The sequence below is a fragment of the Corvus kubaryi genome, unplaced genomic scaffold (genome assembly GCF_017639235.1).
Source record: "Corvus kubaryi isolate FWS band 111438036 unplaced genomic scaffold, C.kubaryi_AGA036_p1.0 37394, whole genome shotgun sequence".
Classification (NCBI taxonomy): domain Eukaryota; kingdom Metazoa; phylum Chordata; class Aves; order Passeriformes; family Corvidae; genus Corvus; species Corvus kubaryi.
In genome coordinates this window covers 3276718-3301158 of record NW_024581133.1, presented here as the reverse complement: position 1 = coordinate 3301158, position 24441 = coordinate 3276718, and the positions used below count along the sequence as shown (strand labels likewise).

The 24441-nt window shown below is 43.8% G+C and overlaps 1 protein-coding gene across 1 annotated transcript in view; it reads left to right on the top strand.

Annotated features, from left to right (window-relative positions):
• Positions 1–24441, top strand: part of HOMER2 (homer scaffold protein 2) — a 54258-nt gene that overhangs the window by 14299 nt on the left and 15518 nt on the right. Inside the window, exons 3-4 of the mRNA XM_042039582.1 lie at positions 5209–5411; positions 9127–9283. Coding sequence (XP_041895516.1) covers positions 5209–5411; positions 9127–9283 — 360 coding nt within the window. The remainder of the gene's footprint in view (positions 1–5208; positions 5412–9126; positions 9284–24441) is intronic.

Here is a 24441-nt window from a genome sequence, read left to right as displayed (position 1 = left end):
CTTTGGTGCTCTTAACTACATTTGTTGCTTTTTGTCTTCTGTATGATTTGCTCTGGAAGGAGGCTGGTAGGATCAAATCAATTTAAACATGGCAGTGCTGTTGCCAGCCTGGTGCTGCTCTCAGCACGGGCAAGTCAATACGTGCGCTGAAAACCCAGTGTGGGCATTGCTTTGCATCTTTCTAATCTCTTCCAGAGCAAATTGCTTATCCTTTAATTAATTTTTACATCCTTAGATTTCATTACGGACACGGGGCCTTGTATTAAACCATCTGTTGGTGCCCTTTTTCTTGCAGACCCGAGGGTGTTGTTATCCCAGGTGCTCTGGCAGCAGCCCGGGTGGCAGCGTGTCCCAGCACAGGGCACAGCCGTGTCCTGCCCCTGGTGGTGGCCAGCGAAGCCCTATCATTTCCTTCTGACCTTACAGCTGGTAGAATTCCTTATTTGATCCTTGGGGCAGTAGATCAAAAAGAGTTATACAACTTGTTCTTTAAACTGAACTGATTGGCATTTTTTTTTTTTTTTTTTCTTCCCTCCCCCGGTGTAAGTGGAAGAAAAGCCTCAGGGGAGAGCATTTGAATAGGGCATGGGAAAGCATATCGATAATTACATGCATGGATTAGTGCACAAAAGTGCTCCTCTCCAAGGATCTGCTGTGGTGTTTGAAATAATGGAGTGTTTAATCATATTATTTTGCAATAGTGAAGCTTTGATTATGCCACTGATTGAAATCAACTTTTCAGATTGCTTTGTGTGAAGGTATCCTCATCAACCATGCAAATTCCTATAGCATGGGAGGAGAAAAAGTCATAAAGATGCTGCCCTGGTGGTGTCAGTGGGTTTTACATGCATACACATGGTCTTTCACTCCAGTCTTCTGTTTGTAGGTACCATGTGTTTTGGTCATATATCCTCTGACATTTAGTCTCTTCATTTTGTAAACAGACTCCAAATAGCCCATACAACCTCAAAGTACCCCAAACCTTCTGCCAAGCAGAAGTACAAAGGATTTAAAGTAGTAACAAAGACTCCACTACTGCATTAAAGGAATTTTCTCCTTGTTTATAAATGCAAAATAAATTCCTTCCCAAGGCCAGCTGCATGGGGTAGACTTTGGTCCATGCTGGCATGTCCATGATCCAGAGCTGGGGGTCTGGGACATCCCCTTGTGCCCTTGCTCTGTGCCAGGATGGAGACTGCAGGAAAGGCACTGGGAGGGAAAGTGCTCCTGCTCCTGCAGACCTGCTCTCTCCATTCCAGGGTTTACACTTTCAATGTACAATGGCATCTCTCCCTGAAATATTACAATGCAAACATTGTGCCACAGAGGAGGCTGTGCTGAAAGCATTAACTCCACTGGAGCTGGGGTGAACGAAGAGGATGTGATTTTTAACCAATCCAGAGCAATAGAATGACTTTGGGGGGCTGTTCATGTGCTGATCCAGCTTCGTTTGTCATGAGGGTAGGAGAGGTGCTGGGTATAAACAGAGTACAAGTGTTTTTTCCAGTTTGTGGAGTTTGAATTCACTCCTTTGCAATGTGGTAACATTACTGAGGTGCAGATTTATGGATCCCTTTTCAATGTGTTCTCAGAAAAAATCGCTGAAATGATCAGTTACACAACCAGTTTCATACACATGTGCCTCAACTTGTTTTTTTCTGGTAAGTAACCTTACCTATGGAGGATTAGTTCAGGGTCCTCTCATCTCCTGTCACTTGTGTATGAGTGTTTATTCACAGTGTCTTGAAAGGTTAATAGACCTCTGGAGATGGCCCCAAAATAAAGTGTGAGCTTTCTCAGTGCCCAGGTTAAGCCTTTTAATTTGGATATTGGCTTCATAAAGGCTCAGTGGTGGTGTGAGACCTCACAGATGTTAAAATGATTTTCATACTGAGAGCTTTTGTCCTCAAGATTTATTCTTTTGGCTTTACTCAGCTACAAATAAAAAATGAGTTTAATTGATGTCTGTGCTTTTAACAGACAATTCTTTAGCTAGCTAGTTTTATTCTAAATTTTTTTCTGTCTAAGTAACTGGAACTATTATGTTTCCTACGAATGCAAGAAGCACTTTTGCTAATTATATTCTGTTGAAATAATAATGCCTGTAAATGAAGGCTGCTAAAAAGATGGATTTTTTGCACAAATTTCATATATTCCTGCAGGTGAGTTGGTATCAAATCTAATATCAAGTGGGCACCAGAGAATCACGACTGGATATTTGAACGAGTTGCATGACCTTGCTCTTGATTAACACTGCTGCCAGATTCAGCACTTCAGCCTCATTGTGAGGAGATTGGTCTGCCTGTAAAACAGGAATTTCAAGACTGAAAAGAAGGACTTTGAGTAAATTTTGTTTTTAAAATAGCTGTTTGTTTCTCATTCTCTCTCTTTTAGGGGCAAAGTAATTTTTGTCCTAGCAGCCTGGGTTTTTCAGCAGTCATTCCCTGTGCCTTCCACCCTTTTGGAAAGGAGTGCTGCCTGGGAGCACAGGGCTTGACTGCTGAGTACCAACACTGGCACTTTCAGGGGTGCCTGCGTGCTTTTTTTTTTTTTTTTTAGAGAGAGAATAAAGAGCAGCAAAACCTGGGTGCAGTTGCCCCCTGCCTAGCCCAGCCCATCGCTCTGGGGCAGTTCTCCCATCCCTGTTCACAACTGGCAGTAAAGCCTCCCTCTCTCTCAGCCCTGTATTGCTCGGGGCTGTGTCTCCATCCTTACAAGTGATTTTTGCTGTGGAAAAACTGTGAGGAGGAGGGGCTGCTGGCACTGCAGGACCAATGGGAGCTGCAGGCGGGTGGTTTGCAGGCACCCCATCCCACCTTTCTCCACAGTGTGGAGGAGCAGCTGTCAAATGCACTGAGAGCCTCTCTCTGCTCTGTGCAGTCTATTCATTCTTACAATCGTCTGTTTTGTTGAGTGGTGAATATTCAGCTGTTGATTTAGCGTTTTGAATTCACATAGTCAAAAACTTCCCTGGGTAAGTGTGGTATAAAACTGCCCTGCCATGATAGTGATAGCAAAGCTGCAGAGAGGAATTGAGGTGATTAATTTTGTTTCCAGGCTTGCTAGTGGCTCTGTTATCCTGGGATGCCATCTCGCTCTCCTTGGCTGTTTCCTCAGGTGTAAAATGGAGCCATTACCCACCTGTTCTCCTCATGCTGAGTTTTGCACCCTTGCAAGTTGAAGCAGGCTCTCCTTTGTTCCTGCTGGTTGTGTAACACTGGGAGCCAGCACCAGAACCTGCCTGTGGCAGCTGCCGAGATCTGAGTGACCTGGATTAATTAGCATATGGCAATTTGGGACGGGAATGAACTGCCTGCTCTCGTAATGCCAGTTTGCTGCTACCACATCCAAAAAATGCACAGATTTAGTGTCTGCCTCTCCCTAGCTCTGCATATTGCCCGTGCTGAGTGGGCCCAGGCTGCTGTCCTGGTCCCTGACCCCAGCCATGAGCTGGGCAGTGATGGATGTTGAGGTGACAGCATCTCAGGCACTGGGCTGAGACGGCTGAATTTGCTGTGTTTGTGGAGCAGGGGATGCACTTGTTCTGACTGGAGTGTGTGCAGTGAGGTCAGAAGGAGTCCTCTGACTTCATCCTCGGTCAGTGCTAAGAAGCTAATTTGTGTGGTTCTCTTTTTTTTCTGAAAAGATTTGATCCAAGATGGCACAAGTGTTGAATGCATAGAGGTAACAGGTTGGAGGGTAATGAACTCTTAGTTTTTGCTTGGAGCAAGGATTAATATTGTGTATAAACTGCAGCTGCTGTGCTCATTGCTGTGCATGACACCATGAACTGCAGCTTCTCCCCACAGCGCCTTTGTCTTCCTCAAAGGCCTGCCTTTACTTCAATTTTGGCATTTTGGGGAGAGGGGTCAGTTGGTGGTTAAAGTTTGAGATGTGCACGTACACACAAATGAGTAGAGTTACAAGCGGATAAAACAATTTTCACAGGTAACTTTTAGGTGTCATAACTTGCCTGGACTTTTCATCGAGATGAGCATTTCAAATAGGAGAAGAATCTCCATCCATGGGCTCAGGGGCCATCATGCAGCAGTAGAATCTAGAAAGACAGGTCAGCATCAGCCTGGCAGGGCAGCTGCACACCCCGAGGCCTGGGGACCCCGGTGCTGGCACTGCTGCAGCCAGAGGGGCACATGGGTGACTTCTGGCATCTTGGAGACTGACTGCAGAGCTTGCTGCTTTCGAGGGGGAGGGTGTAGGTATTTGGTGCTGTTTGGGACCAAAGGCAGGAGTTTGCCTCGCTAACGTGCTCACAGCCTTTGGAGCTGTGTGCACTTTTGAGGCAGCAGTAATGCTGGGTGGCTTTGGGAGCTGGTGTTGTCACCATCCCTTTTCTGCACAGGAGTTGAGGGCAGCTGTTGGGTGGCCTGGTGGGAGAGCCATGCCCAGGCAGGGGTGGTGTGGGAACAGCACTCTTCTTTTTAGCAACATTGCTTGTTTTTGAATGGTCATAAATAAATACAAATGGCACTCCAAACTACAGTATATGTACGTAGAGGATTAATTTGTTTGATTGCACTGTCAGGCAGTAGTAGCAATGTTCAATCCAAACAGCTATTGTCACCAATTTTATCATGTTGTGTTTAGCAAATACAGTTTTTTGTATTATGACCAGTGATGGGGGATATGTCACAAAGTAGGGTTTTGCTTTGCATCTACTCTTCTTTCTTGAGATATCCTTATTATCTAGTACTTGTTACAGCACATCACTGCAGATCTGCTGGCACTGTCAGGTAGTATAAACTCAGCGTGTGCACGATGCGGGTCTGTAGCAGGAAGCACCACGTGCCAAAATCTCTGCTCTGATGTCTGCAGGCATGTGCATCCTCCACCAAATGGCGGATACATGAGGACGTGTGCTTTTAAAAAATATTTTCATGTCAATTGATAAATTAGACAGTTAATGCAAAGTTGTCTACAGTTAGTGTGGGAAGAGCGCAGATAATCCTGTGCTGTAAACTAGGAATCCTTATCCCAGAAATTTTAAGTGATCTGCTAGAGAAAGTTTTTAAAAATGTGTAATTAGTGGTTTTGCCTCTGGTGGAGTACTGGAGCTCTTGTCACAAACATACTTGATGTTCCAGATCCTACAAAAATTATTTTGTCCCAGTTGCTTCATGGTCAGTGCATCCACCTGATGTGCAGTGGGCGCTTCGTGCCTTTAAACGCGTTTGGGTGCTGATCCCACAGGTACCCATGTCAGGCACCGTGTTGTGTTTACTACCAAAAAGGATTGCTCCCAGTACAGAAGTGTTCACTCATCAGTGCCTTATCCAGAGCTGGAGCTGGCTCCACGTGGCCCTGCACACGGATCCACGGATGGATCTCCCGGATGCCGCCCAGCTGGAGCTCGCTGTGTCCCAGCTCCGTCGGCCACCAACATCCCACAGCCTGTAGGATGCTGGCTGCCAGTCAGCAAGGACTCTTTACAGCTGAAGTGATTTAAATCACTGGTTGTGCTCATGATTCAAGTGATAAACAAGGAAATTTGAATTAAATAATTTGAACTTTTCCTAAGTGAGAGCTCATTCCCGTTGATTAGGAAGAGTAATACAAACACATGGCTTGCAGCTAGTCACACACTTGTAAAATTTGGCATGGTTGTGTATTAACCAGAAAGTGATACTGTGTCTCACACAGCTGTGGAGCACTTAGTTAGCTTCAGAATCTTGTGGTTTGCTTTTTAAATTCTTCAGAAAAGGTTAATTGCATTAAGGGAGAGTGGTCGTTTTTTTACTTGAGATTTGGCTCGTATGAAGCAAGGACAGAAATTAAAGGTCGACTAAAATGTGTAAAACCATGACTTGAAAATTGTAATTATATTTATAAAACATGCTTCCCATATTTAATGAAAAAAAAAGCAGTTGCTGTCTTAAATTATATTACTGAATCAAGAATTATTAGGTGTGATTTTCTACTTTTCATGTTCTACTTTTCAAGCAGCTTTACTCTGAGCAGTCAATGTTACTGTCAAATTGACTTTTAAACAGTTGGCGTTTTTTAAGAGTATTTAATCAATAATTAACAGATTTGTTTAAAATTCATGAAATTTTAAACATTCATAAATTCTCTTTGCCTTCATGTGCGGGTCCAGGCCCGGCTGGCAGTGCTGCTGCTCCTGCTTCCCCGGGCAAACCAGCAGCCTCACGGAAGGACCAGCTCACAGGGCTCAAACCATGCAGCGTGTGCTGCGGAAGTTTCAAGTTAGCATTGCTGTTGTTTTATCATAAAAGCTGATAAATCTCTGATAAAATGGAAAGGAACCCTGGGAAACGAAGTCATTCCTCTAGCAGTAAAGTGCTTTCTTGAACGTCGGAAGTTACGAGTGAGTAAGACAGAATAATCGTTCTCAGCTGGGAGGAGCTCTGTAGGGCCGTGGTAAAGAGTTTTAAAAGTACCTAATTTCACTTGAAAATTGAGTGCCATGGTTTCATAGTTGCCTGTGTGTGCTTCAGTGGTCAGAGGAGTTTGGGATGCACGTTTCCCCCGTGTTAGAGCTGTGCCGCTGGAATTTGTCGGTGCTGTTGGCTTTGCCGTCCTGCCGTGGTGTGTGGGAAAGTGGTGGCACCAGCTCCCCGTGCTGAATCGTGGGCTCTGCCCCATGCCTTTGGGCTCCTTGGGGCCAGAGCTGAGCACAGAACTGCAGCAGGGCAGACACGGCCGCAGAAATGCATCTTCTTTTCTTAATTATTACACGGCAACACCGGGAAATCCAGGCAGTTGTGTTCTGGGGACGCTTCCTCTTCTTCAAGGAGTCACAAATCAGTCCAGGGGCTTTGCCACCTATGGCAGAAAGGCCAGACCACGTGGAGCTTCCAACTGGCCCTTCCCAATCTGAGTCCCAGCTAAAGGTCAACAGATCAGCTACCTCAAATGACTTAAAATGTTTACGTTTACACGTTGCATTTTCTTTATCAATGAGCACGCTGTCACTGTGAGACAGGAAGACAAATGCAGGTGGGCTTTTTTGTTGTTGATAATCATGGGATTAGAAACAGAGGTTTTGCCTTCTTAATAAAAGAATGAATGGATAGATGGATATTTCCAGCTCTGAGCTTCACTATCCATTGATTTATCCTCTGGGATCTATGTATACAGCTCCTGTTTCAACAGTAGCAGCTTCAAGATTCCTGAACAAATAGAGACACATAGTTGTGGGGTCTTTTCCTTCATTCTACTTTTATTATCTCCAGATTTACTTTATATGCTTACTGCCCCTGCTGCAGAGTGCCTAGGCATGGTTTTAACAGTGTTTTCTGGTGTAGGTAAGATAATGTAACAGAGTTAAAGTTGTTGTGGAATAGGTTTGCATGGAGGAAACCTTCCAAAATTTAGACTGCAATATTTAGGTCATATTACCATATTTTTAGTAGAGTCAACTGAAAATATAGAACTATGTAAAAAACAAAATAAATTTCAAAATTATTTTTCGCTCAGGGAATGTGCATTTCTTAAAAGAGTAAACATCTTGGGGGAAGCTTCCCCTCCCTGAATTTGTTATTGCAGACAAACTCCATGACCTTTGTAGGTGTTACACTGCTAATCCTGTGTAATGGATAATGGAAGTGTTTTAAAATGTTAAGGAAACCTGGCCCTTCTTTCCACCCAGCTGAGGATGGCATCGATATTGGCATGTGAAATGTGAGCTGGGTTCAGCAAGTTACTGATAAGAACTGAAGCAAATGCTACTCTTTGACAGCTGTAATATGACAGTTCCATTGTCATTTCAGTGTATTTTGGATAAGTATTTTACATGGTTCAGCACAGCTGTCTGTCCAGAAACCTGCATGGCAGTCCTTGGGAAAATGCAGAACTCTGCATAAGTCTTGCAAGGAGAAAACCACTGTTTCATTTTCCCCCTCCTGAGGCCTTGCTGGGCTTTGCAAGTTCACTCCATCTCTTCTGAGCTCATTGTACTCTTAAATCACTTAATCTGTTTGATATTTGCAAATTTACTCCCCTCGATTTTAATTTAAATTTCTGGGTGGTAACTTTATTGTGCTACCATTGGTTTTGAATCCTGTCATAATTCTGTCAGTTACCTATTCATGATGTAATATTTTGTACAGGACAAGAATATACTGAGCAGTACACTAAATATAAAACATTATATGCTCTAGCTTTTAAGAACCAAAGCATAAAAATGCATATAAAAACTCAGCAGAGCTTGATTTGTAGTTTGCTTCTACTGCAAAACTTGGGTTAAAGGTATAGTTGGTGGTGAATTTAGTTTTATGGCATTTAAGGAAGCCTTAATTCTCATCTTTAACCTAGATGACTTTGTATGCATCACATTTGGTTCTTTTAATCCTGCACTTCTCTGCTTTTCTGTGTCGTTTGCATGGTCACATGTTGAAGGTAAAACAAAACCCCTCCATTGTGTGCACAGTGTTCTTGAGCAGAAAAAGCATCCAAGGAGAGCTGGTGTTTAGGAACGGGATGGCAGGGGTGCTCCGTTACCCACTGAGAGCCGAACAGAAAGGCAATATCTGTATCAACACTGGGGTTTGGTTGTGTTTCTTTTCCCCCTCACTTCCCAGGATGATTGACTGGTTTGCATCTAATGAAATTTTCATGCACATCCACAGAACAGTGGGATTCTGAGGAGAGAGATTAATATTTCAGTAATTATACCATGCCTGTATGTCAGCAGAGTCCTTGGTACACCCACAGAGGAGCCCTGGCTGTAGGTAGCAGTTCACAGGAATGTCGGGAGGAGGAAATCCAGCTGGGGGGGGCTTGTTGCTTTTGGCAAAATACGTGGATGGGGAAAGAAAGAAAGAATGCATGTGAATGTCCTTTCCTGGAAGTAAATATTTTGAGGAAAAGATGGGTACTGAGGTAGTACAACATGGGGAAAAAAAAGCCAATTGTGTTTTGGGCTATGGCAGTAACTTCAGGGTGCTGAATGTCACTTAGTGATGCCAAGGAAGGGTACTCAAGGCTGGAGCGTGGCTCAGCAGTATCACTGCTCTGTCTTTTCATTTGGGGGATTGCCAGGTGCTCTCTGCCTTGTGCTTTCAACGTGCCTGGTCAAGGCTGGGCTGCCGGGACGTTTCACCTTCCGCAGACTCATGCATCCATTTCTCCTGTCCCTCCCTATTCCAGAGAACAGCCCATCTTCACCACCAGAGCCCATGTCTTCCAAATTGACCCCAGCACGAAGAAGAACTGGGTTCCTGCAAGCAAGCAGGCTGTAACTGTTTCCTACTTCTATGACAGCACGAGAAACAGCTATCGGATTATCAGTGTGGATGGAGCCAAGGTAGGAGGCTGCAGGTACCCGGCGTGTTTCTGTGCGGAGAGGTGCGGGACTGTCAGCCCTGGCTGAACACAGAGGGGCTGCATTAAATAAGTTATAAATACTCCTTTTTATACGTAATACATTATGGAGACTTGTAGTGATAATTGGAAAAACAAAGGGCACCCTAAAAGTGATTTTTTGCCCAGCTTAGTTGATTTTCTCTCTGACGAATTCGACTTCATGATCAGTGAGCCAAGAACTTTAAAGTGTCCACATTGAGTCAGTAGCACAGTATCTGAAACAGCCACCTATATTAGGGTAGATAAGGCTGAGGCCCTTTTGGTGATAAAAATGTTCTTCCTAAAAGGAAGAAGCAGACAGATACATGCAGACTACAGCTTTTAATGTAAATGCCAGCTGCATATTCACTTTTGCCTGGCTGAACTATTTACAGTTTAGTACTTAATTTTCTTCAGCTTCCGCACTGAAGTTCATCAGCCTTAGGTGACAAGTTAAGCATGAAGGCTCTTCCCCCAACCTTTTTTCTTAATTTGTTTTGCATTACCAGAGAGTGTGCTGAGGTATTTGCTGTAAGAATCCAAATCAGTTGGACTGAATAGGTTGCTTAGACAACTGTTTTTATTACAAACTACATTTATCCCACTGATCACTCCCTCCAAAGTCACTTGATGGGTGACCACTTTCCCCTAGCAGACCCCAGTCAGAGGTATAAACGAAAACATTTTGCTCATGTACGAAAATCCTCGGTCATTTCTGTCAGAGCACAAGCCACAGGGTAACAAGATGAGTTTACAGCCTGTTTATCTGTGTTCCTGTTTGGATAAGGATGTTAAAATATCGCTGTTCTGGGAGATAGAGATCACAGAAATCATCCTTTAATAAACCTTTTCTATTTGTCACGCCTATTTCACGTACTTGTTTTTCCAAACATCTCCTGTGCTATATTTGGTTATATATTGGCTTATAAATCAGCCACACTGCCTGCTTTAATTGATGGTAATGTTTCATTGGCACCAATGCAGCATTAATATCTCCCCGTCACGATGCTGTTTGTGCTGGTGCCTCATTCCCAGGAATGCAGCAGTTTGCAGCTGGCACACACAGCCCCTGTGACCTGCTGGGGGAAGCTGAGCCCCCCAGGTTTGCTCACACCCCATGGATGCTTGTGCTGAGGCTGCTGCTGGTGGGCTCTTGGCTTCACAAACACGGGCGAGTGCGACTTCCAAGCCAAAACTGCTGCACTCACAGCAGCGGGTCGCTTGATTTGTGGGTGTGCGTGCATGCATTAAGACCAATTAATGAAAACAAAGTAATTACTGGGAAGCTGCAGGGGCAGCATAGGGCCACAGCCAGAGGTCCTGCCCAGGACAAGCTGGGCACCCAAGCTTTGCTTTGTCACCTGCTCAAAAGACACTTGGAAGGAACATTCCCCCCCACCCCCCATTTTAACATGTCCCACAGGAAGGTGAGCTTGCCAGGATTAGAGTTCTCCCCTGGGGCTTCCCAAGCACGAATCAATTGCTGGCCACATAAATTATTCCTCTTGTATTGAATCTTTGCTGATTAAGGAACAGGTCAAGAATAGATGCTACCTTCATGCTCACCTCTGGAGAGTCCAGAGACCCTGCCTGTCCATTTTAAGAGCACTAATTTGGAAAAAAACCCCTGTGTTTATGCCAGAATAAGTTAAAAGTTGAATTTTTCCCTTCAAACAAGTATTTTTTAGTGTTTTGACCTACTTTTCCAGGCAAAAATGAAACTGGGTAGAACTGTAGGGAAGAATATAGGCAGCTTCAGATGATGGTGTCCTGCTTTCTGTACATCTCATTGGAATAAAGTCTTCCGTGTGTTGGCAAATACCAGATGGATTAATGTGACAGCATCACTGTGGGCATAAGTTATGTCAGTTTTAAGGACAAAAAAGCTGAAGCTCAAGTAAATGAAGGGACTTGGCCCTAGAAGGAAGGCAGTGATGAAGGATGTGTATCTCTTACAACTCTCCATCCTTGTCTGCTCTGCAAAGGGGGCTGTTCTAACAGTTTATTTTAGACAAATATATATGATTCACATTGGCTTGCAGAGAAATTTCAGTTAAGTCCAACTTGTATGCAGATGTTGGATTAATTTTGAGGGGTTTTTTACCTTATGTTGACATACTAACAATAAAAATATTTTGAAGTGATCACGAATACGGGGTACTTCACTTATAAATTGCTCATCACCTGGTTGCATGAGCTTGATTTTACTTTGTAGCATGAACATGTCACCCTGGGCAGTGTTGAGTTGCCAGTGTGTGGAGGAGCTGTGGCAGAGCACGGGGCAGGCTGGGCAGTGTCACCCTGAGGAGTCCTTTCCTCCTGATGCAGCACTGACCTGATGGGCTGTGATCCTCGCAGGAGTGGCCTCCTCAGGCAGCTGCTGCTGTCCTCAAAGGTCTGGACCCTCCGCAGTCCTATCAGTCCTTCAGTCCCATCCTCTCTTCTCCCAGCAGGGGTAGCCTGTCCCCACACACCCAGAGTGCAGGGCAGAGGGGAGCAGCAGGATTTAGCAATGGGTTTAAGGTGAGGATTACGGGAACTGCTGAGCTCATGTGTTTGAAGGTGTAAATATTGGTAACTCTTTTGTGAGCCTGGCTGGCAGGGGAGCTGCTTGGCTCTGCTGCCCAGTTCAGTGCAACACTGCCTTTGCCTTACCCCTTGGGGAAGGGTAGGAGAGTCAGGATGCTACACATGGAGGTGGTGAGAAAAAGGGAATAGATAGAGAGCAGGGTAGAGATAGGAAGCAGGAGCTTAACTCTTCCCTTGCAGAGGGGTATGCAGGAATCTTATGCTGAAAACCCAGAGTCCAATGTGCAGGTCAGCCAGGAGAGAGCATACACCTGCAGGTGCCAGATTCCTTCCAAATCCTCCCATCCCAATGACAGATAAACCCATTAAAATGCCTGGCAAATGAAGCCCTGCAGAGAAGAGACCTTAGATTCAAACCAGCTTGTACCACTTTAATTCCTCATGTTTGCAAAGCTGAAGACAACAGCTCTTTAAATTCCTGCGTCTTTCAGAGAAACAGGTGCTGTGGACAGGAGCTTACAATTTATAGCAGAAGATTTCACAGATACCATATGAGAATGTGCTGGGTGATCCTAACCAAGATACCATGACCAAACAAGGGAATAGATTAGTGTATCTTTTAATTACATTATAATTGACTTGTATGTTGTCAAGCAAGTAATTTCATCATGTTTTAAGAAGTTTCTAGCCAGAGGCTAACTGCAGCATAATGAATGCCGGAGGAAACGATACAGTAAAATGCAAGGGCACACACTGATTCAGAGTTAATGAGGCAGCCAGGAGACTTCACCGTGTGAGAGTGCCCAGTGTTGTGGACAGAAGTCAGCCCTGTTGAAAACAGACAAAACACGGTGATGATGCAGGGAGAATGTGAATTTGTAAGTGTCCAATTGGTGTGCGGTGTGTGGGGAAAACCACACGCAGGGCTCCTCATAGAAAGCGACCTACATTGGCCTGCCTTTTGGAGGCAAGAAGAAAGTTTGGCAGTATGAAAATTATGCAGACCAGTAGCCTCTGTCATCCTCAGGAATAATGCATGGTAGTACCCTGGTTGGTGGGTCTGTTTATTTTTTATGAACTGAAAATACGTGTTATCCAAACAGTACAGAGAAGAGGGAAAGGAATTGGGAATATAATCCCTCAGAAACAAGCCTCTGCCCTCTTTTCAGATGTTCATGTTGTATTTCTACAAAACTTATGATTGCAACATCATCAATTTTCTCTTTTCAGAAATGAGCTGCTAATAAGGAACATAAAGCTAGCTTAAAAATTAATAGCCAGCAATAAAGTGCATAGTGAGACATACTGAGTTGGCAGCAGCAAAGAAAAGTGACACAGCACGAGTCAGCACAGATGCCAGTCCCCAGTTGTCTCTGAGAGATGCTTAAACATGACTAGAAAAAACTAAAATCAGGGTTTAAAAGATGACTACATTGCAAGAGTAATCGTGGTAAATGCATGATACAAAAATAAGGACTGTGCTTCTGAGGCTGACACTCGTTCCCAGTTAGTTACTAGTTCATTTAAGAGTTTATGACCTGATAATTACCTTGGATATTGGAGATCAGAAGCTAAGTCGGGCATAAGTGTGTGAAAGTATTGAAGAGAGAAACAGAAAAATTGCTGTGCTGAGAAAGCAAAATCAGGGGGTCTGTTTCTGAAGTAAATTGCAATTAGTAAGAATAAGAATATGGGCCAAATTTTGCCAATCAGTATTCACACAGTGCTCCCCAAAGTGAATACAGTACATTATATGGTGTGATGAAGCTGTTTGATCAAGTGGCATCTATGCAGGGGACAGTGTGATTTACAGAGGACAGTGAAGCTGGCAGGGACAGAGCCCCAGCAGCCTGTGGCAGCAGATATTTAGGGAGGTAAGAAGGGGTGATACGTAAATCTGCTGATGCTTGATGTATTCCTGGCTCTCTCAGTTCCTGTACTAGTTCTAATTGCTACCTAATTTAATTTTGCTGCCCACCTCTTTATGACCAGGCTTCTCTTGTTGTCACGACTGGAGGCAGGTGTCCTCAGCACACAAAAGGAAATTGAGTTCTCCAGTGATGTGTTCAGAGGCTCAAAACAGATCTTTTTCTTTGCCCATGGAAAAGGAATTATTTTAAGGCATAGTTGTTAAAAATATCCTAGAGTATTTTGCCAAAAGGTGACTCTTAGATTGGAGAATCTTTTCTTTCAAAGGAAAACAATTGCAGGGTATGGTAGCACAGATGAAATTCCTTCATCTGGCTAGATATTTTCATTCTTTTTTTTTCTTCCATTGATGTAAATTCAGCCATTAAACCAATAGCAACTCTTTCTCAGGAAAAAACCTACCGAGTAATTTATATATTACAAAATTTTTGGCACTGAATTATAAAAGGCTTCTGGCAGTGTGTACCTCCCCAGGGGTCTGCGTTGGTGTGGCAGCATTTAACTCTGCCTCTAGGACCTCATGGGTGTGATTTGTGATGATGTGTGGCAGCAACAATCAAAATATTGGCTTCTCACTTGGCATTCAGAGTGTCAGTGTGTGCTCACCGGACCCCGCACCCGATGAATTAGGTGCAGAGGTGTAGGGTGTTTGATTTTTTAAATGCCTGCCTTTTCATAAGTACCTGAGTTTTTTAACTACCTAATTTTTCAGGTTTAATAGTTCTGTAGTGAAAGCACAGAGGATGTTTTACAGCCTTGGGTAGCCAAAGATAAAGGGATGTAAAAGTACACGAAAAGTGACCTTACAAAATGGTGTGTTGGCTTTTCTTTTAATGTGTATAGATAAATCCTGAATTAAGTGCTACAATTTTGAAAGGTGTGGGTGAGGGTATTTGTGTGTTTTGTCAAAGGGAGGGAGATTCTTTGAATTCTAGTTTTGCATGCCCTAGTTTTATTTCTGGCCCTTGCTTGTCAGGAGTGCCGGGCGCTGTATCCCAGAGGAGTGTGGTGCTGCTGGGGTCCCAGCCAGCTGCCCTTTGCCTGCCCAAATGCCAAGAGGCCCCATTCCTAACCCTGAAGATTATTTTGCTGACTGCAGCCCTGGCAGGACTATGTTTTCCAGAGAGTCCCTGCTAGTAAAAACATGATTAAATTAAAAGAAAATACTTCTTATTCCGTCTTCTCAAAGCTTTTTTTTTCACCAATGGGTAACTTGAGGCAGATACTCCTTTTATTTCTAAAACTTCTTCTTCCATGCTGTTTTTGCCCTCTGTGCAGTTTTCTTCCAGGCTGGGTGGGAAATCTTTTCAGGTGGTCCCAGAAAGTGTGGCAGCCATAAAAGGTGGATGGAGGGGGGAAGTATGAGCTCAGTATTACTTAAATGTCTGGCACTGAGAACCAACATGGAAAGGACCTTTCATCTACAGGCAGCATGTGACGCTCTGATGACCTTTCCTCAAAAGGCAGCCTGTGACACCGTGCCCAGAAGCCACATCCAGCTTAAAGGTGACACTGCATTAGGGCAAACCAGTGCAGAGGAGTCCAGGTTTTGACCTCTGAAGGTCTGATTTCACTGATCCAGTATTTGTGCCTTCTTGTCCGTACCTGTCCACGAAAGAAACCTTCATATGTTATATAAGAAAACCTTCTTTTATAGAAGCTGGTCTGGCTGATCCCTGTAGTACAGAAATTTAAGCGTATTTGATGGCCTTCATCTCCTCTTTATCGTAGTGTGTTACTTAATGAACTATTGGGGCTAATTTCAACATGGCTGTTAGCACTGTAGATGATACCAGAGTCAACAAATGGAACTAATTAATGCCCCATATAAAAATTAATACTGCATCTTTTGGGATACAAAATATGGTGTAAAATATAATTTTAATGCATAGTCCTGTCTTCCAGCCTGCATAGTTTGTGTGTGTGTTACAATAAACACCTCATTGCTTCTATGCCACTGAGATGGCTATGAAGTAAAAACATTAGTTGTGGGTTTATGATTTCCTATATATGTTATGTAATCACAGAATCACAAAATACCCTGTGTTGGAAAGGACCCACAAGGCTCATCGATTTTAACTCTTGGCTCTGCACAGGACCACCCCAAATAGATAATGCAATATGTAAGAATGGAATAGATAAATACTTTACTGTTGAGACAGAACAACTACAATAGTATCAGTGTGTACAGACTGTTAATCCATACTAAAGCCTTTCAGATAATTTGGTGTCATCAGTCTCATCAGATGTCTTTTGCACTTGTCCTGGTTCAGATCTCCCAGCTGGAGAATGATGCTTGTCTGCTGGAGACATGTTCTAATACCAGTAGTGCTAAACAAAAGACTTTGTAAAAGATGCTTGAAGAGCCTCAAGGCTGCTTTTTGTGATGCCTTTTGGCCTTGTTGTAGCTGTAACTAATGAAACTGCATTGAGATGCTCTCTGAGATGCAGCTGCTCCTTTTGTAGAGTTCTCCTTTGTTTTGTATGATGATCATCAGATTGAGAGCAGAACATCTGTCCTGGCCTGAATCAAAGCCCACCAGCCTAACCTAAGGTGGAGCCTGTCTTTCACTCAGACAGTGAAACAACTTGCAGTAAGTAATTAGTATTTTTAATAGCTATTTCCTGATTTCATTTAAAGGGGTTAGAGTTGTGGTGATGCTACTTCCAGGTTTTTTAGCATCACTTAGAATGATTCAAAGAGAACTCTCAATTTAAGGAGAAATTGCCATCTGTGAGTGATGCTGGTGTCTCCTAGGCAGGGGTTGCTTCTCTGGGGCAGGCTGAGGGGCAGTGCTGGGGCACGAGGCAGGAGGGTCTGCATGGGTTGCTGGGTCGGGCACCTCGAAGGTGTGAGGTGTGCCCCAAGTGTAATGCTCCAAAGGGGTCCTGTGCAGTATCAAAGAGAAATGTGAGTGTTGGGGTTAGGGGAAGTTGGAGCAGGACAGACTCAAACAGGAAAGGAAATGGACATTTTACCCCAAGGATCAGTGTCTGGGGTGGGCACACTGAGGTGTGTGCTGGATCCTTCTGCTCCACAGACCAGGACTTCATATTCCTCTCAAAGACATCTTTGAATAAGAGTGAATGAAATTAAGGAAAACAGCAGACTCAGATGATCTTAAAATATTTGTGGTGTCTGTGCTAGGGGTGTACTTGGCTTGATTAAAGTTGCTTGAGTTTTGGTTTCTCTGTAAACATTCAGATAACTTGAGAACGTTTTCTTTGGAATTTGGTGAGGGAGAAATACAGCATAAAGGAGAAGCAGAGCTGTCAGCCAAGGATGAGACTATTCACTTGCATCATCCTTTATTTGCCTAAGATGATATCAGGTATTCAGAAATTCAGGCTGAGGGGAGGTGCAGGATTTAATAACTGGGAGGATGGTATATTGCCTGGAGTTGTGTCTGCAGGAGAACTGTCAACAGTTGCTAAGACAGGTTTAGAAAGGTAGAGCTGGTTATATTGGGTGCACTTGTGTGAACAGGTCTTTGAGTATTCAGAGGATGAGAGAAAAATGGTTAGGGCTTAACTGCAATAGGAATTTCAGAACTGCTAATACTGGTGGAGATGAGCCAAGAATAGAAGGAAAAGTTAAAAGTGTTTGCACAGAAAAAGACTTAGGTCTCCAGGTGAAAAAGAGAGCTTGTCAAAAGCTGAGAAAAGGAGCAAAGTAAATGCCTGGAAATTTGGTGGGTCACTTGATATTGAATCAACCAGAAATCATGATCATCTGCTGAGGTTGTGTTCTGGTGTAGAAAAAATTCCAAGTCTAGAGCTGTAGAACTCTTATCACTTAAACATTTCTATATTAATCTCTTTCCAAGTTATTAACTTTGAAATGTGAAAAATCCTCTGTTCATTTCCTGGATTATTTCTGGAAGTAAATCCTTCAGAAGCTGGTTAGTAAGCTTAGGAGAAAATGTACCAGAGTGCTGTCAACAGCTGTATCCTTGACAGAAGAGCAGAAGCATATCTGCCACTGTTTGCTCCTATCTGGCTCATTTTTCTGCTTGTATGTGTGTTGTGTGTGTGTGTGTCACTGGCTCTGGAAAGACCACACACAGCTGAATCCAGGAGATTGCAAGAACCTTTCCAGAAATGAAATTTGTTACTCACTAAAAAAGAAAAGATAAAAATCCATGCTAAGGATTTCTTGCTGCACCACTTACCAGCAAGTAGGGAAACTTTGGTCTGGGTAGATTTTTCCTTTTTAAAACCCCTCTAAAATTACTCAGAAAAGCTCTGTCAAAACAAGTGTTTCAGTAACTCCCCACCCAGAATGGTTTCTGGTCACCAGACTCAAGTGTGATGTGGGGGACCTGGACATGGCAGAGAGGTTGATGAAACCATGTGATGTCACTGCAAAGAAACCTGGACATGCTGTTACCTCCTAAAAATAATGTACCTGTCCTTCATGGCCATTGCTCGTGCCGAGGGACAGTTTTTCCAGATTTTGGAGAGGAACTAAGCTATCCTGTTGCTGACCCCTCCCAGGGTGTGTAGGCTGATAAAGAGTAGAGGAGTCTTCAGCAATGCTGCATGGTTGTGCCATTCCTGCCTTTCAAGAGGGACCTTCAGCCTCCAGTGAGGCTGTTGTTGTAAGCTTGAAGAGTGCAGAAAATTAGCGGTGCTTCAATAATTAATTTAGGGATGTGGTTATGCTCTACACGAAGATGGTATGCTTTTATTAAATCTCCCAAAAAGTAAATATGATATGTCTATGGGAAGTTTTATAATTTTTTTTCTAATTGTTGTTAAAGCAGCCTTCTCCCTCAACCCAATATTAGTCACTAGGAAAAAAACAGAGTCTCCACTGTATCCTTCTCCCTTTCTGTGATAAATTAGGAATCTTACTTCTCATATGAAAATAACACATAAGCATCTTGATTTATATATTTTGTAAATTGTTGCATGAAATTCCTGGGTAACAATTTGTTCCAGAGGGTTTGAAAACCCTTGCTGTAGATTTTCTTCATGAAACAGCTGCTGGTGCTTTGAATCGTGTGGGTGGGTGGATGTGTGTGCTGTGCCTAAAAGGAAAAAAAATTCTAGTCAGATGTCAAAGCAAAAATAGGAGATTTTAGAGATTTAGACTGGGTGGAGGAGGTGGGAAGCCAATTCTGCAGAGATGTTAATTACCTTGGGAAGAAAAAGAGAGCAATGGAGTAGGTGTAGCAGGAGATTTACTTAATAGAATTCACACAATCATGAACCCACTTTTGTTGCATTTAGACAGGTTCTTAGTGAGGGCTTTACAACAGAGGTATTTTTCAGAGGAAAAACAGTTATTAGTCTTTTTATTGGGGGGGGGCTATTTTTGCATCTCTTTTTATGAAGGACAAGAATCGTATGGGATTTTTTTTTTATTTGTTAGCTTCTGCTGTTAAAAATGAACCTCATCATTCATGGAATTATCCTGGGGATGCAAGACAATTTAAGAGAAAAAAAGCACTATGTGCATCTGTGGAAATGGCCCTTTTCCCCATAAAGCAAGCAGCAGCAGCACGTCATGAGAGACTTCACCCATACAAGGAGAGTCTCCTCTGTGCAGAGGGAGCTCAGGTTGGGAGGTAAATGCCAAGGGTTGCAGCAAGTCCTGCGTGCCTTGCAGGGTATCCTGGCATCTCCCTCTTCGCAGGAACCGCTGCAGTTCCCCTTCCACTCCCGCCTCCTGCAGAAATACCTGGAAGCTTTTGGAGTCCAGTGATGGGTGAAATAGCTGCTGTCCTGGTTAAGTGTGTCGAACAGAAATTCCTGAAAAGCAGCAGCAGCAGGCCAGGCTCACTGCACCGTAGGGATAAATGAAGGGTAACCAGAGCGAGAGCCTGGTAGTGGCTCCTGCCAGCTGTTGCCTGCCCTGTGCTCGGTTCCCCCATCCTGCACCAGTGGGGGAGTGCAGCAGGAGGAAGAGCAAGGTGGAGAAACCCCGTGCTCTTCTTAGTGTACACTTAGAGAGCTCCCAGTCTAGTTGTTCCATACCCTCAGCCTGTCCCAGGGAAAGTGCCATGTGCGTGTCAGGTGCAGCAGGTACAGCAAAGCTAGAACAAGCACCATTGCTATTTTGTGTGTCTTTGTGCTTCCCTAGCTTTACTCCGTTTGGTGGCCTCAGGAAGGGACACTCTTTTTTCCCTTTATTACCTCTGCCTTGATTAACAATGTGTGTGTGTGCATGCTGTCCAGGACTGGAAATGAGATGAGCAGTTTATCACCAGTGACATACTGGTGAAAAGATGTTACATCCTGTCTAGAAGCAGAGGTAGGAAGGATGGTAGATAGTGCAAAGGATAATACAGATCATGGAAATGTAGGTGGGCTGATTCCACAAAAGTGTTGCTGAACATTTGGGATTGTAGTGGTTTGGTTTGGTTTGGACAGGGATAAAGGAAGAATTTCTCTGTAAATCCACCTCTGACTCCTCATCTTCACATCCTGTCTCACAAGCCCATTCTGATTCATGTCGACTTGATGAGCTGGAAGAACCTGCTGAGCCTGTGATAGCTATGGCCAGAGGATTAGCAGCTTCTTTCCTTCTGCAATTCTGTTTTTAGACTGGGATACATCTTTGCTGAAGATTAGCAGCCTGGTGGGTTGAGGAAATTAAATTTCACAAGGGCTGCAAACTGGAAGCTCATATTCAGAGGTGTGAAAATGAAATGGGGAGATTTTAATATAGTCCTAAGGAGTAGATCCTATGGCTTGGAGCCTTGGGGCTTTTCTAGAGGTGTGGTTATTTCAGAGTAACAGGTGATGTGAATTTAAAGGGGAAATTCCAGAATAATTCCTAATCTAGCACTCTTGTCCCAGAATAAGGTGCCCTTTTCTGATTTAATTTAACACAGTTCCAAAATATATTGGCCAATGCATTTATTAGCTATTTCATAGCTGTTATTCCAGTCTTTTCTTAGGCAGAGAAGCTGGTGGCAGGGCTGGGTGAGTGTCCTGGCAGATTCCTGCCGGTGTGTTCATCCTCCTCCTCCTCGGGGCTGTGCCAGTGGCTCTGCCAAATGCACTCTGCAATCTCTCCTCTCCTCCCCTTGGAGCTGAGCTCGCTCTCCTCTCTGCTTTTCCCTGCTGTGAACCTGGCAAGCCGAGCCTGGCTCAGGGCGAGCGCTGGGAGCCGAGCTGGCCAAGCCCGTGTGCTGCTCCAGCTGCCGGCGTGCCCGTTCTCCTCGTGCTAACGAGGCAGCAGCTTGGGAAGATGCATTTCCAGGAGCCACATCGGCTTTTCCCCTTCCGTGCACTGTTGTGGTGCGGGGTGTGCGGGAGTGGAGCCCCTTGAACGCTGCGAGTGTCCCCCGAAAAGAAGCAGAAGTGCATTTGCGGGCTCTGCTCGTGCCTCGCAAGCAGCAGGAGCTGCCAGTGCGTTTTTCTCCTTCTGCGCACTCAGGTCGTGTTGTGACCTCTTCCTTCTCGATTTATGTGGCAGTTTCTCTCCGTGGGAAGGCAGCAGGATGGGTGTGTTTCAGCCGGGGAATGTTCTGCTCTACACTAGCTCGTTTGCATTCACTTTTTTCTGATGAATGTGCCCAGTGTGTTGCTAAACGTCTGGAGTCATTTCTGGGTGATGCAGCGCTACCTTGTGCTCTGAACATACTTCTGTGTCATCTTCAGATAAGAATTTAGATCTCTCAGGTTTGATTTTCTCCCAAAGGAAGGGAAATGAGTGTGAGATTTTGTTTGGCTCATGCAGGTGTATCAGGAATGTTTTCCATCTGATACATGTGCTTGTGGGTGAGCGCAAAGGCTGGGATTTTTTAACCACATGTAGACAACCGAGTATGATGAATGGGTTTATTATTCTGTAAGGTGCTTATTATATTATGCTTCTCTTTGCCTTTGTCTTTAGGGAGAACTCTTTAACCACTTCAGGGATTGATTGCATTTGATTAGAGAGTAGTTTGTCTTCTGAATCCATTATCCTGGATGAAAGTCCACAAGTTTATTCCATTTTATGATGCAGTTGGAACTGCACTGTGTGTGTATTATACAAATGAGGAGCAAATGCAGAGTATTTGAATTGATGAGCGGCCTTTTCTCATAGAATTATCATGCTGGATTGCAGGTAGGGGGCTCATCCTGCCTGCAGCAAAATAGTGCCCTTTTCCTTCTCTCCTTCTTTTGAAATTTGGAAAGTCTGGCTCATACTTTCACCAAAAAAAAAAAAGATGAAAAATTTCCCAGTTTATTTGACCTTTCCTGTTGTGGTGGTCACAGATGTTTCCTCCTGCCTCCTGCCCAGCTGAGACCATCTGCCCAGAGGATGGAGGAGTGGTAGGGAGCACTCTCCTTCTGGTCTCACGTAGCCCAGGGTGAGCCAGCCTCGGGGGTGGGGATAATCTGGCTTACCTGGCAGGAACACCTGCAAGCCTCAGTTTTCATTGTTCTTTGAAATCATAGCACCCTTTCTTTCTCTTAAACACAGCCAGTGTGGTTGTTCCCATGCCAGTGGAGTGCCACTGCTCTGAAATGATGGCCAGATGGGAAGTGAGTGTACAGGCAGATGGGGTGAGGATGGGCAGGAAGAGCGCGTGAACAAGCACAATGTACCCTCAGCATCCACCTCCTCTGAACTCACAGAAACTCTGATTTAATCTCCTAAGCTTCTACTTAGGTTTTCACTTCTCTCTAGGAATGAGCATTTCTGAAGTGCCTGACTGACAGAGGAGAATTTAAAGGGAAAGGTAGAGCTGGCTTCCAGGCAGTTTCACTAACAGCAGCTTGTTACAAATTTAACAGATGAATTGTCAGTTTCTGGGAGGTGTGTACTCACCACAACCTTTCCTTGGATTCACTGGCCATAGGAAAAAATTAACTTCTAAGGTGCTCAGCTAGTGTAGTGCATTTCATTGCTCAATGAAGTGTTCCTTGGTTTACAGTTTGCAGCCTTCATTATTCCTTTTATCACATCTGATAATATTGAACTGTGTTGTAAAAGATAACTTTAGTGTGGGTTTTTTATATGTTTGTATTTTCTCAGTGATTATTGTAGGAGGTATGGGGGAATTTTATTCTTCTGAGGGTCAGCTCTCAGTGAGTGAAGCGTTTGCCTTTCAATCAAACTGGTCATTTTATTGTATTTTCTCCCCAGATGTCTAAGTTGATAGGCACAGCAGGACTGAAATAATACTTTCATCACTTGGAATTTCTGGGAATTTCATAGTTTTTAAAATAAATTCTGTAACTTGAGACACTAGACATTTGTAAGTGGTTCGTCTGTCTGATGTAAGACTTTTTAAACAGAAATAGACATATAGCACTTACTTTAACGTTTCTGGAAAGCACCCTGATTTTTGGGGTTTTGGTAGCTTTTCCTCCTGTTCTTTTGACTCTCTGTATTATGCAATCCTTGTGTTATCATAATCCCTTTGTGTTGTCAAACCCCTACATAAAATCTCTGATTTTCTTCTAATTTACATTACTGAAATGACACTTAGATTTTATGTTGGCTGTTTCTATTACACGACTTAGCTGGAGGAGAACACATCAGGGCAGCTTTGCTCACACCTCTGCCTGTGCACCAGCCACTCAAGAAGAGCTGTTGACCCTGAGAACAGAACCACAGAGAGGTTTGGGTTGGAGGGGACCTCAAAGATCACCCAGTTCTCAGGTGCCTGCCATGGGCAGGGACACTTCCACCAGACCAGTTTGCTCAGAGCCCCATCCAGCCTGGCCTTGAGCACTCCAGAGGTGGAGCAGCCACAGCTTCTGTGTTGGCCTGTGCTGGTTGCAGGATCACCTCTGCCCCTTGCCCTGTTTTACCCCTTTTCAAAGGGCAGTTTCAGGGGTACCGCTCACCTGGCTCTCCTCTGTCTTGGTTCTTCTGGTGAAATTTCCAGTGGTGGGGAATGGCAGAAAATCGTAGGTTTATTTGAAAGTGACGATGCAAAAATAGGGAAATACGTTGAGTAATCTTTAAGAAAGCAAATGACAGCGTCAGCACAGAGGTCCAGAGTCAGGGAGGGGATGGAAGCAAATAAGGATCTTCCTCTGGTAAATTTAATTCACACTTTTTGCTAAATGTAAATGATAGCTTAGGAAAAAACTGCTTGGAATACATAGTAAATGAAGTTGCCAAGATACTTCCTGATCACGTTAATTAAACTGTCCCACAGATTGGGCTTAATTACTGCATAATTTGCATTTTGGAAATGATGGTACGCATTACTGAAGAAAGCTCGTATTCTCCTAGCAGAAAGAACATTGTACATGAATTAATTTCCAGGGGAAGAAGTCGCTAGACTCATATAATGAAGCATCTTGAAAATAAAGTTAAGATTTTTGATAATGATCTCACATATGCCTCATTCCTTTTAGCAAGATTACATTTTGTATTTGTTCCACTAAGTTCCTTAGAGACTTCATCCACCAGCCTTCCTCTTGTTGGCTATTTCTTAACTTAAAAGAACCACTGTTGCTTTCAGGGTTGCTGGTGATGAAGCAGATGTTAGTTAACATGTGTAAAGGGGCAAAGCATTTGTTCTGAGGCCCAAATTTGATACTGCATGTGCATCGCTGGTGATGCACTTCACCACCCTCCCAAGTTAAACTCACTAGTAAGCTATCAGCTTCTCCTTGCCTTGTTTTTTGTTGTCTGTTTTGTTTTTTTTAACTTCTGGTATATGTCTCTGGCATCCTACTTGTGGAGGCCTGAGGACAAAT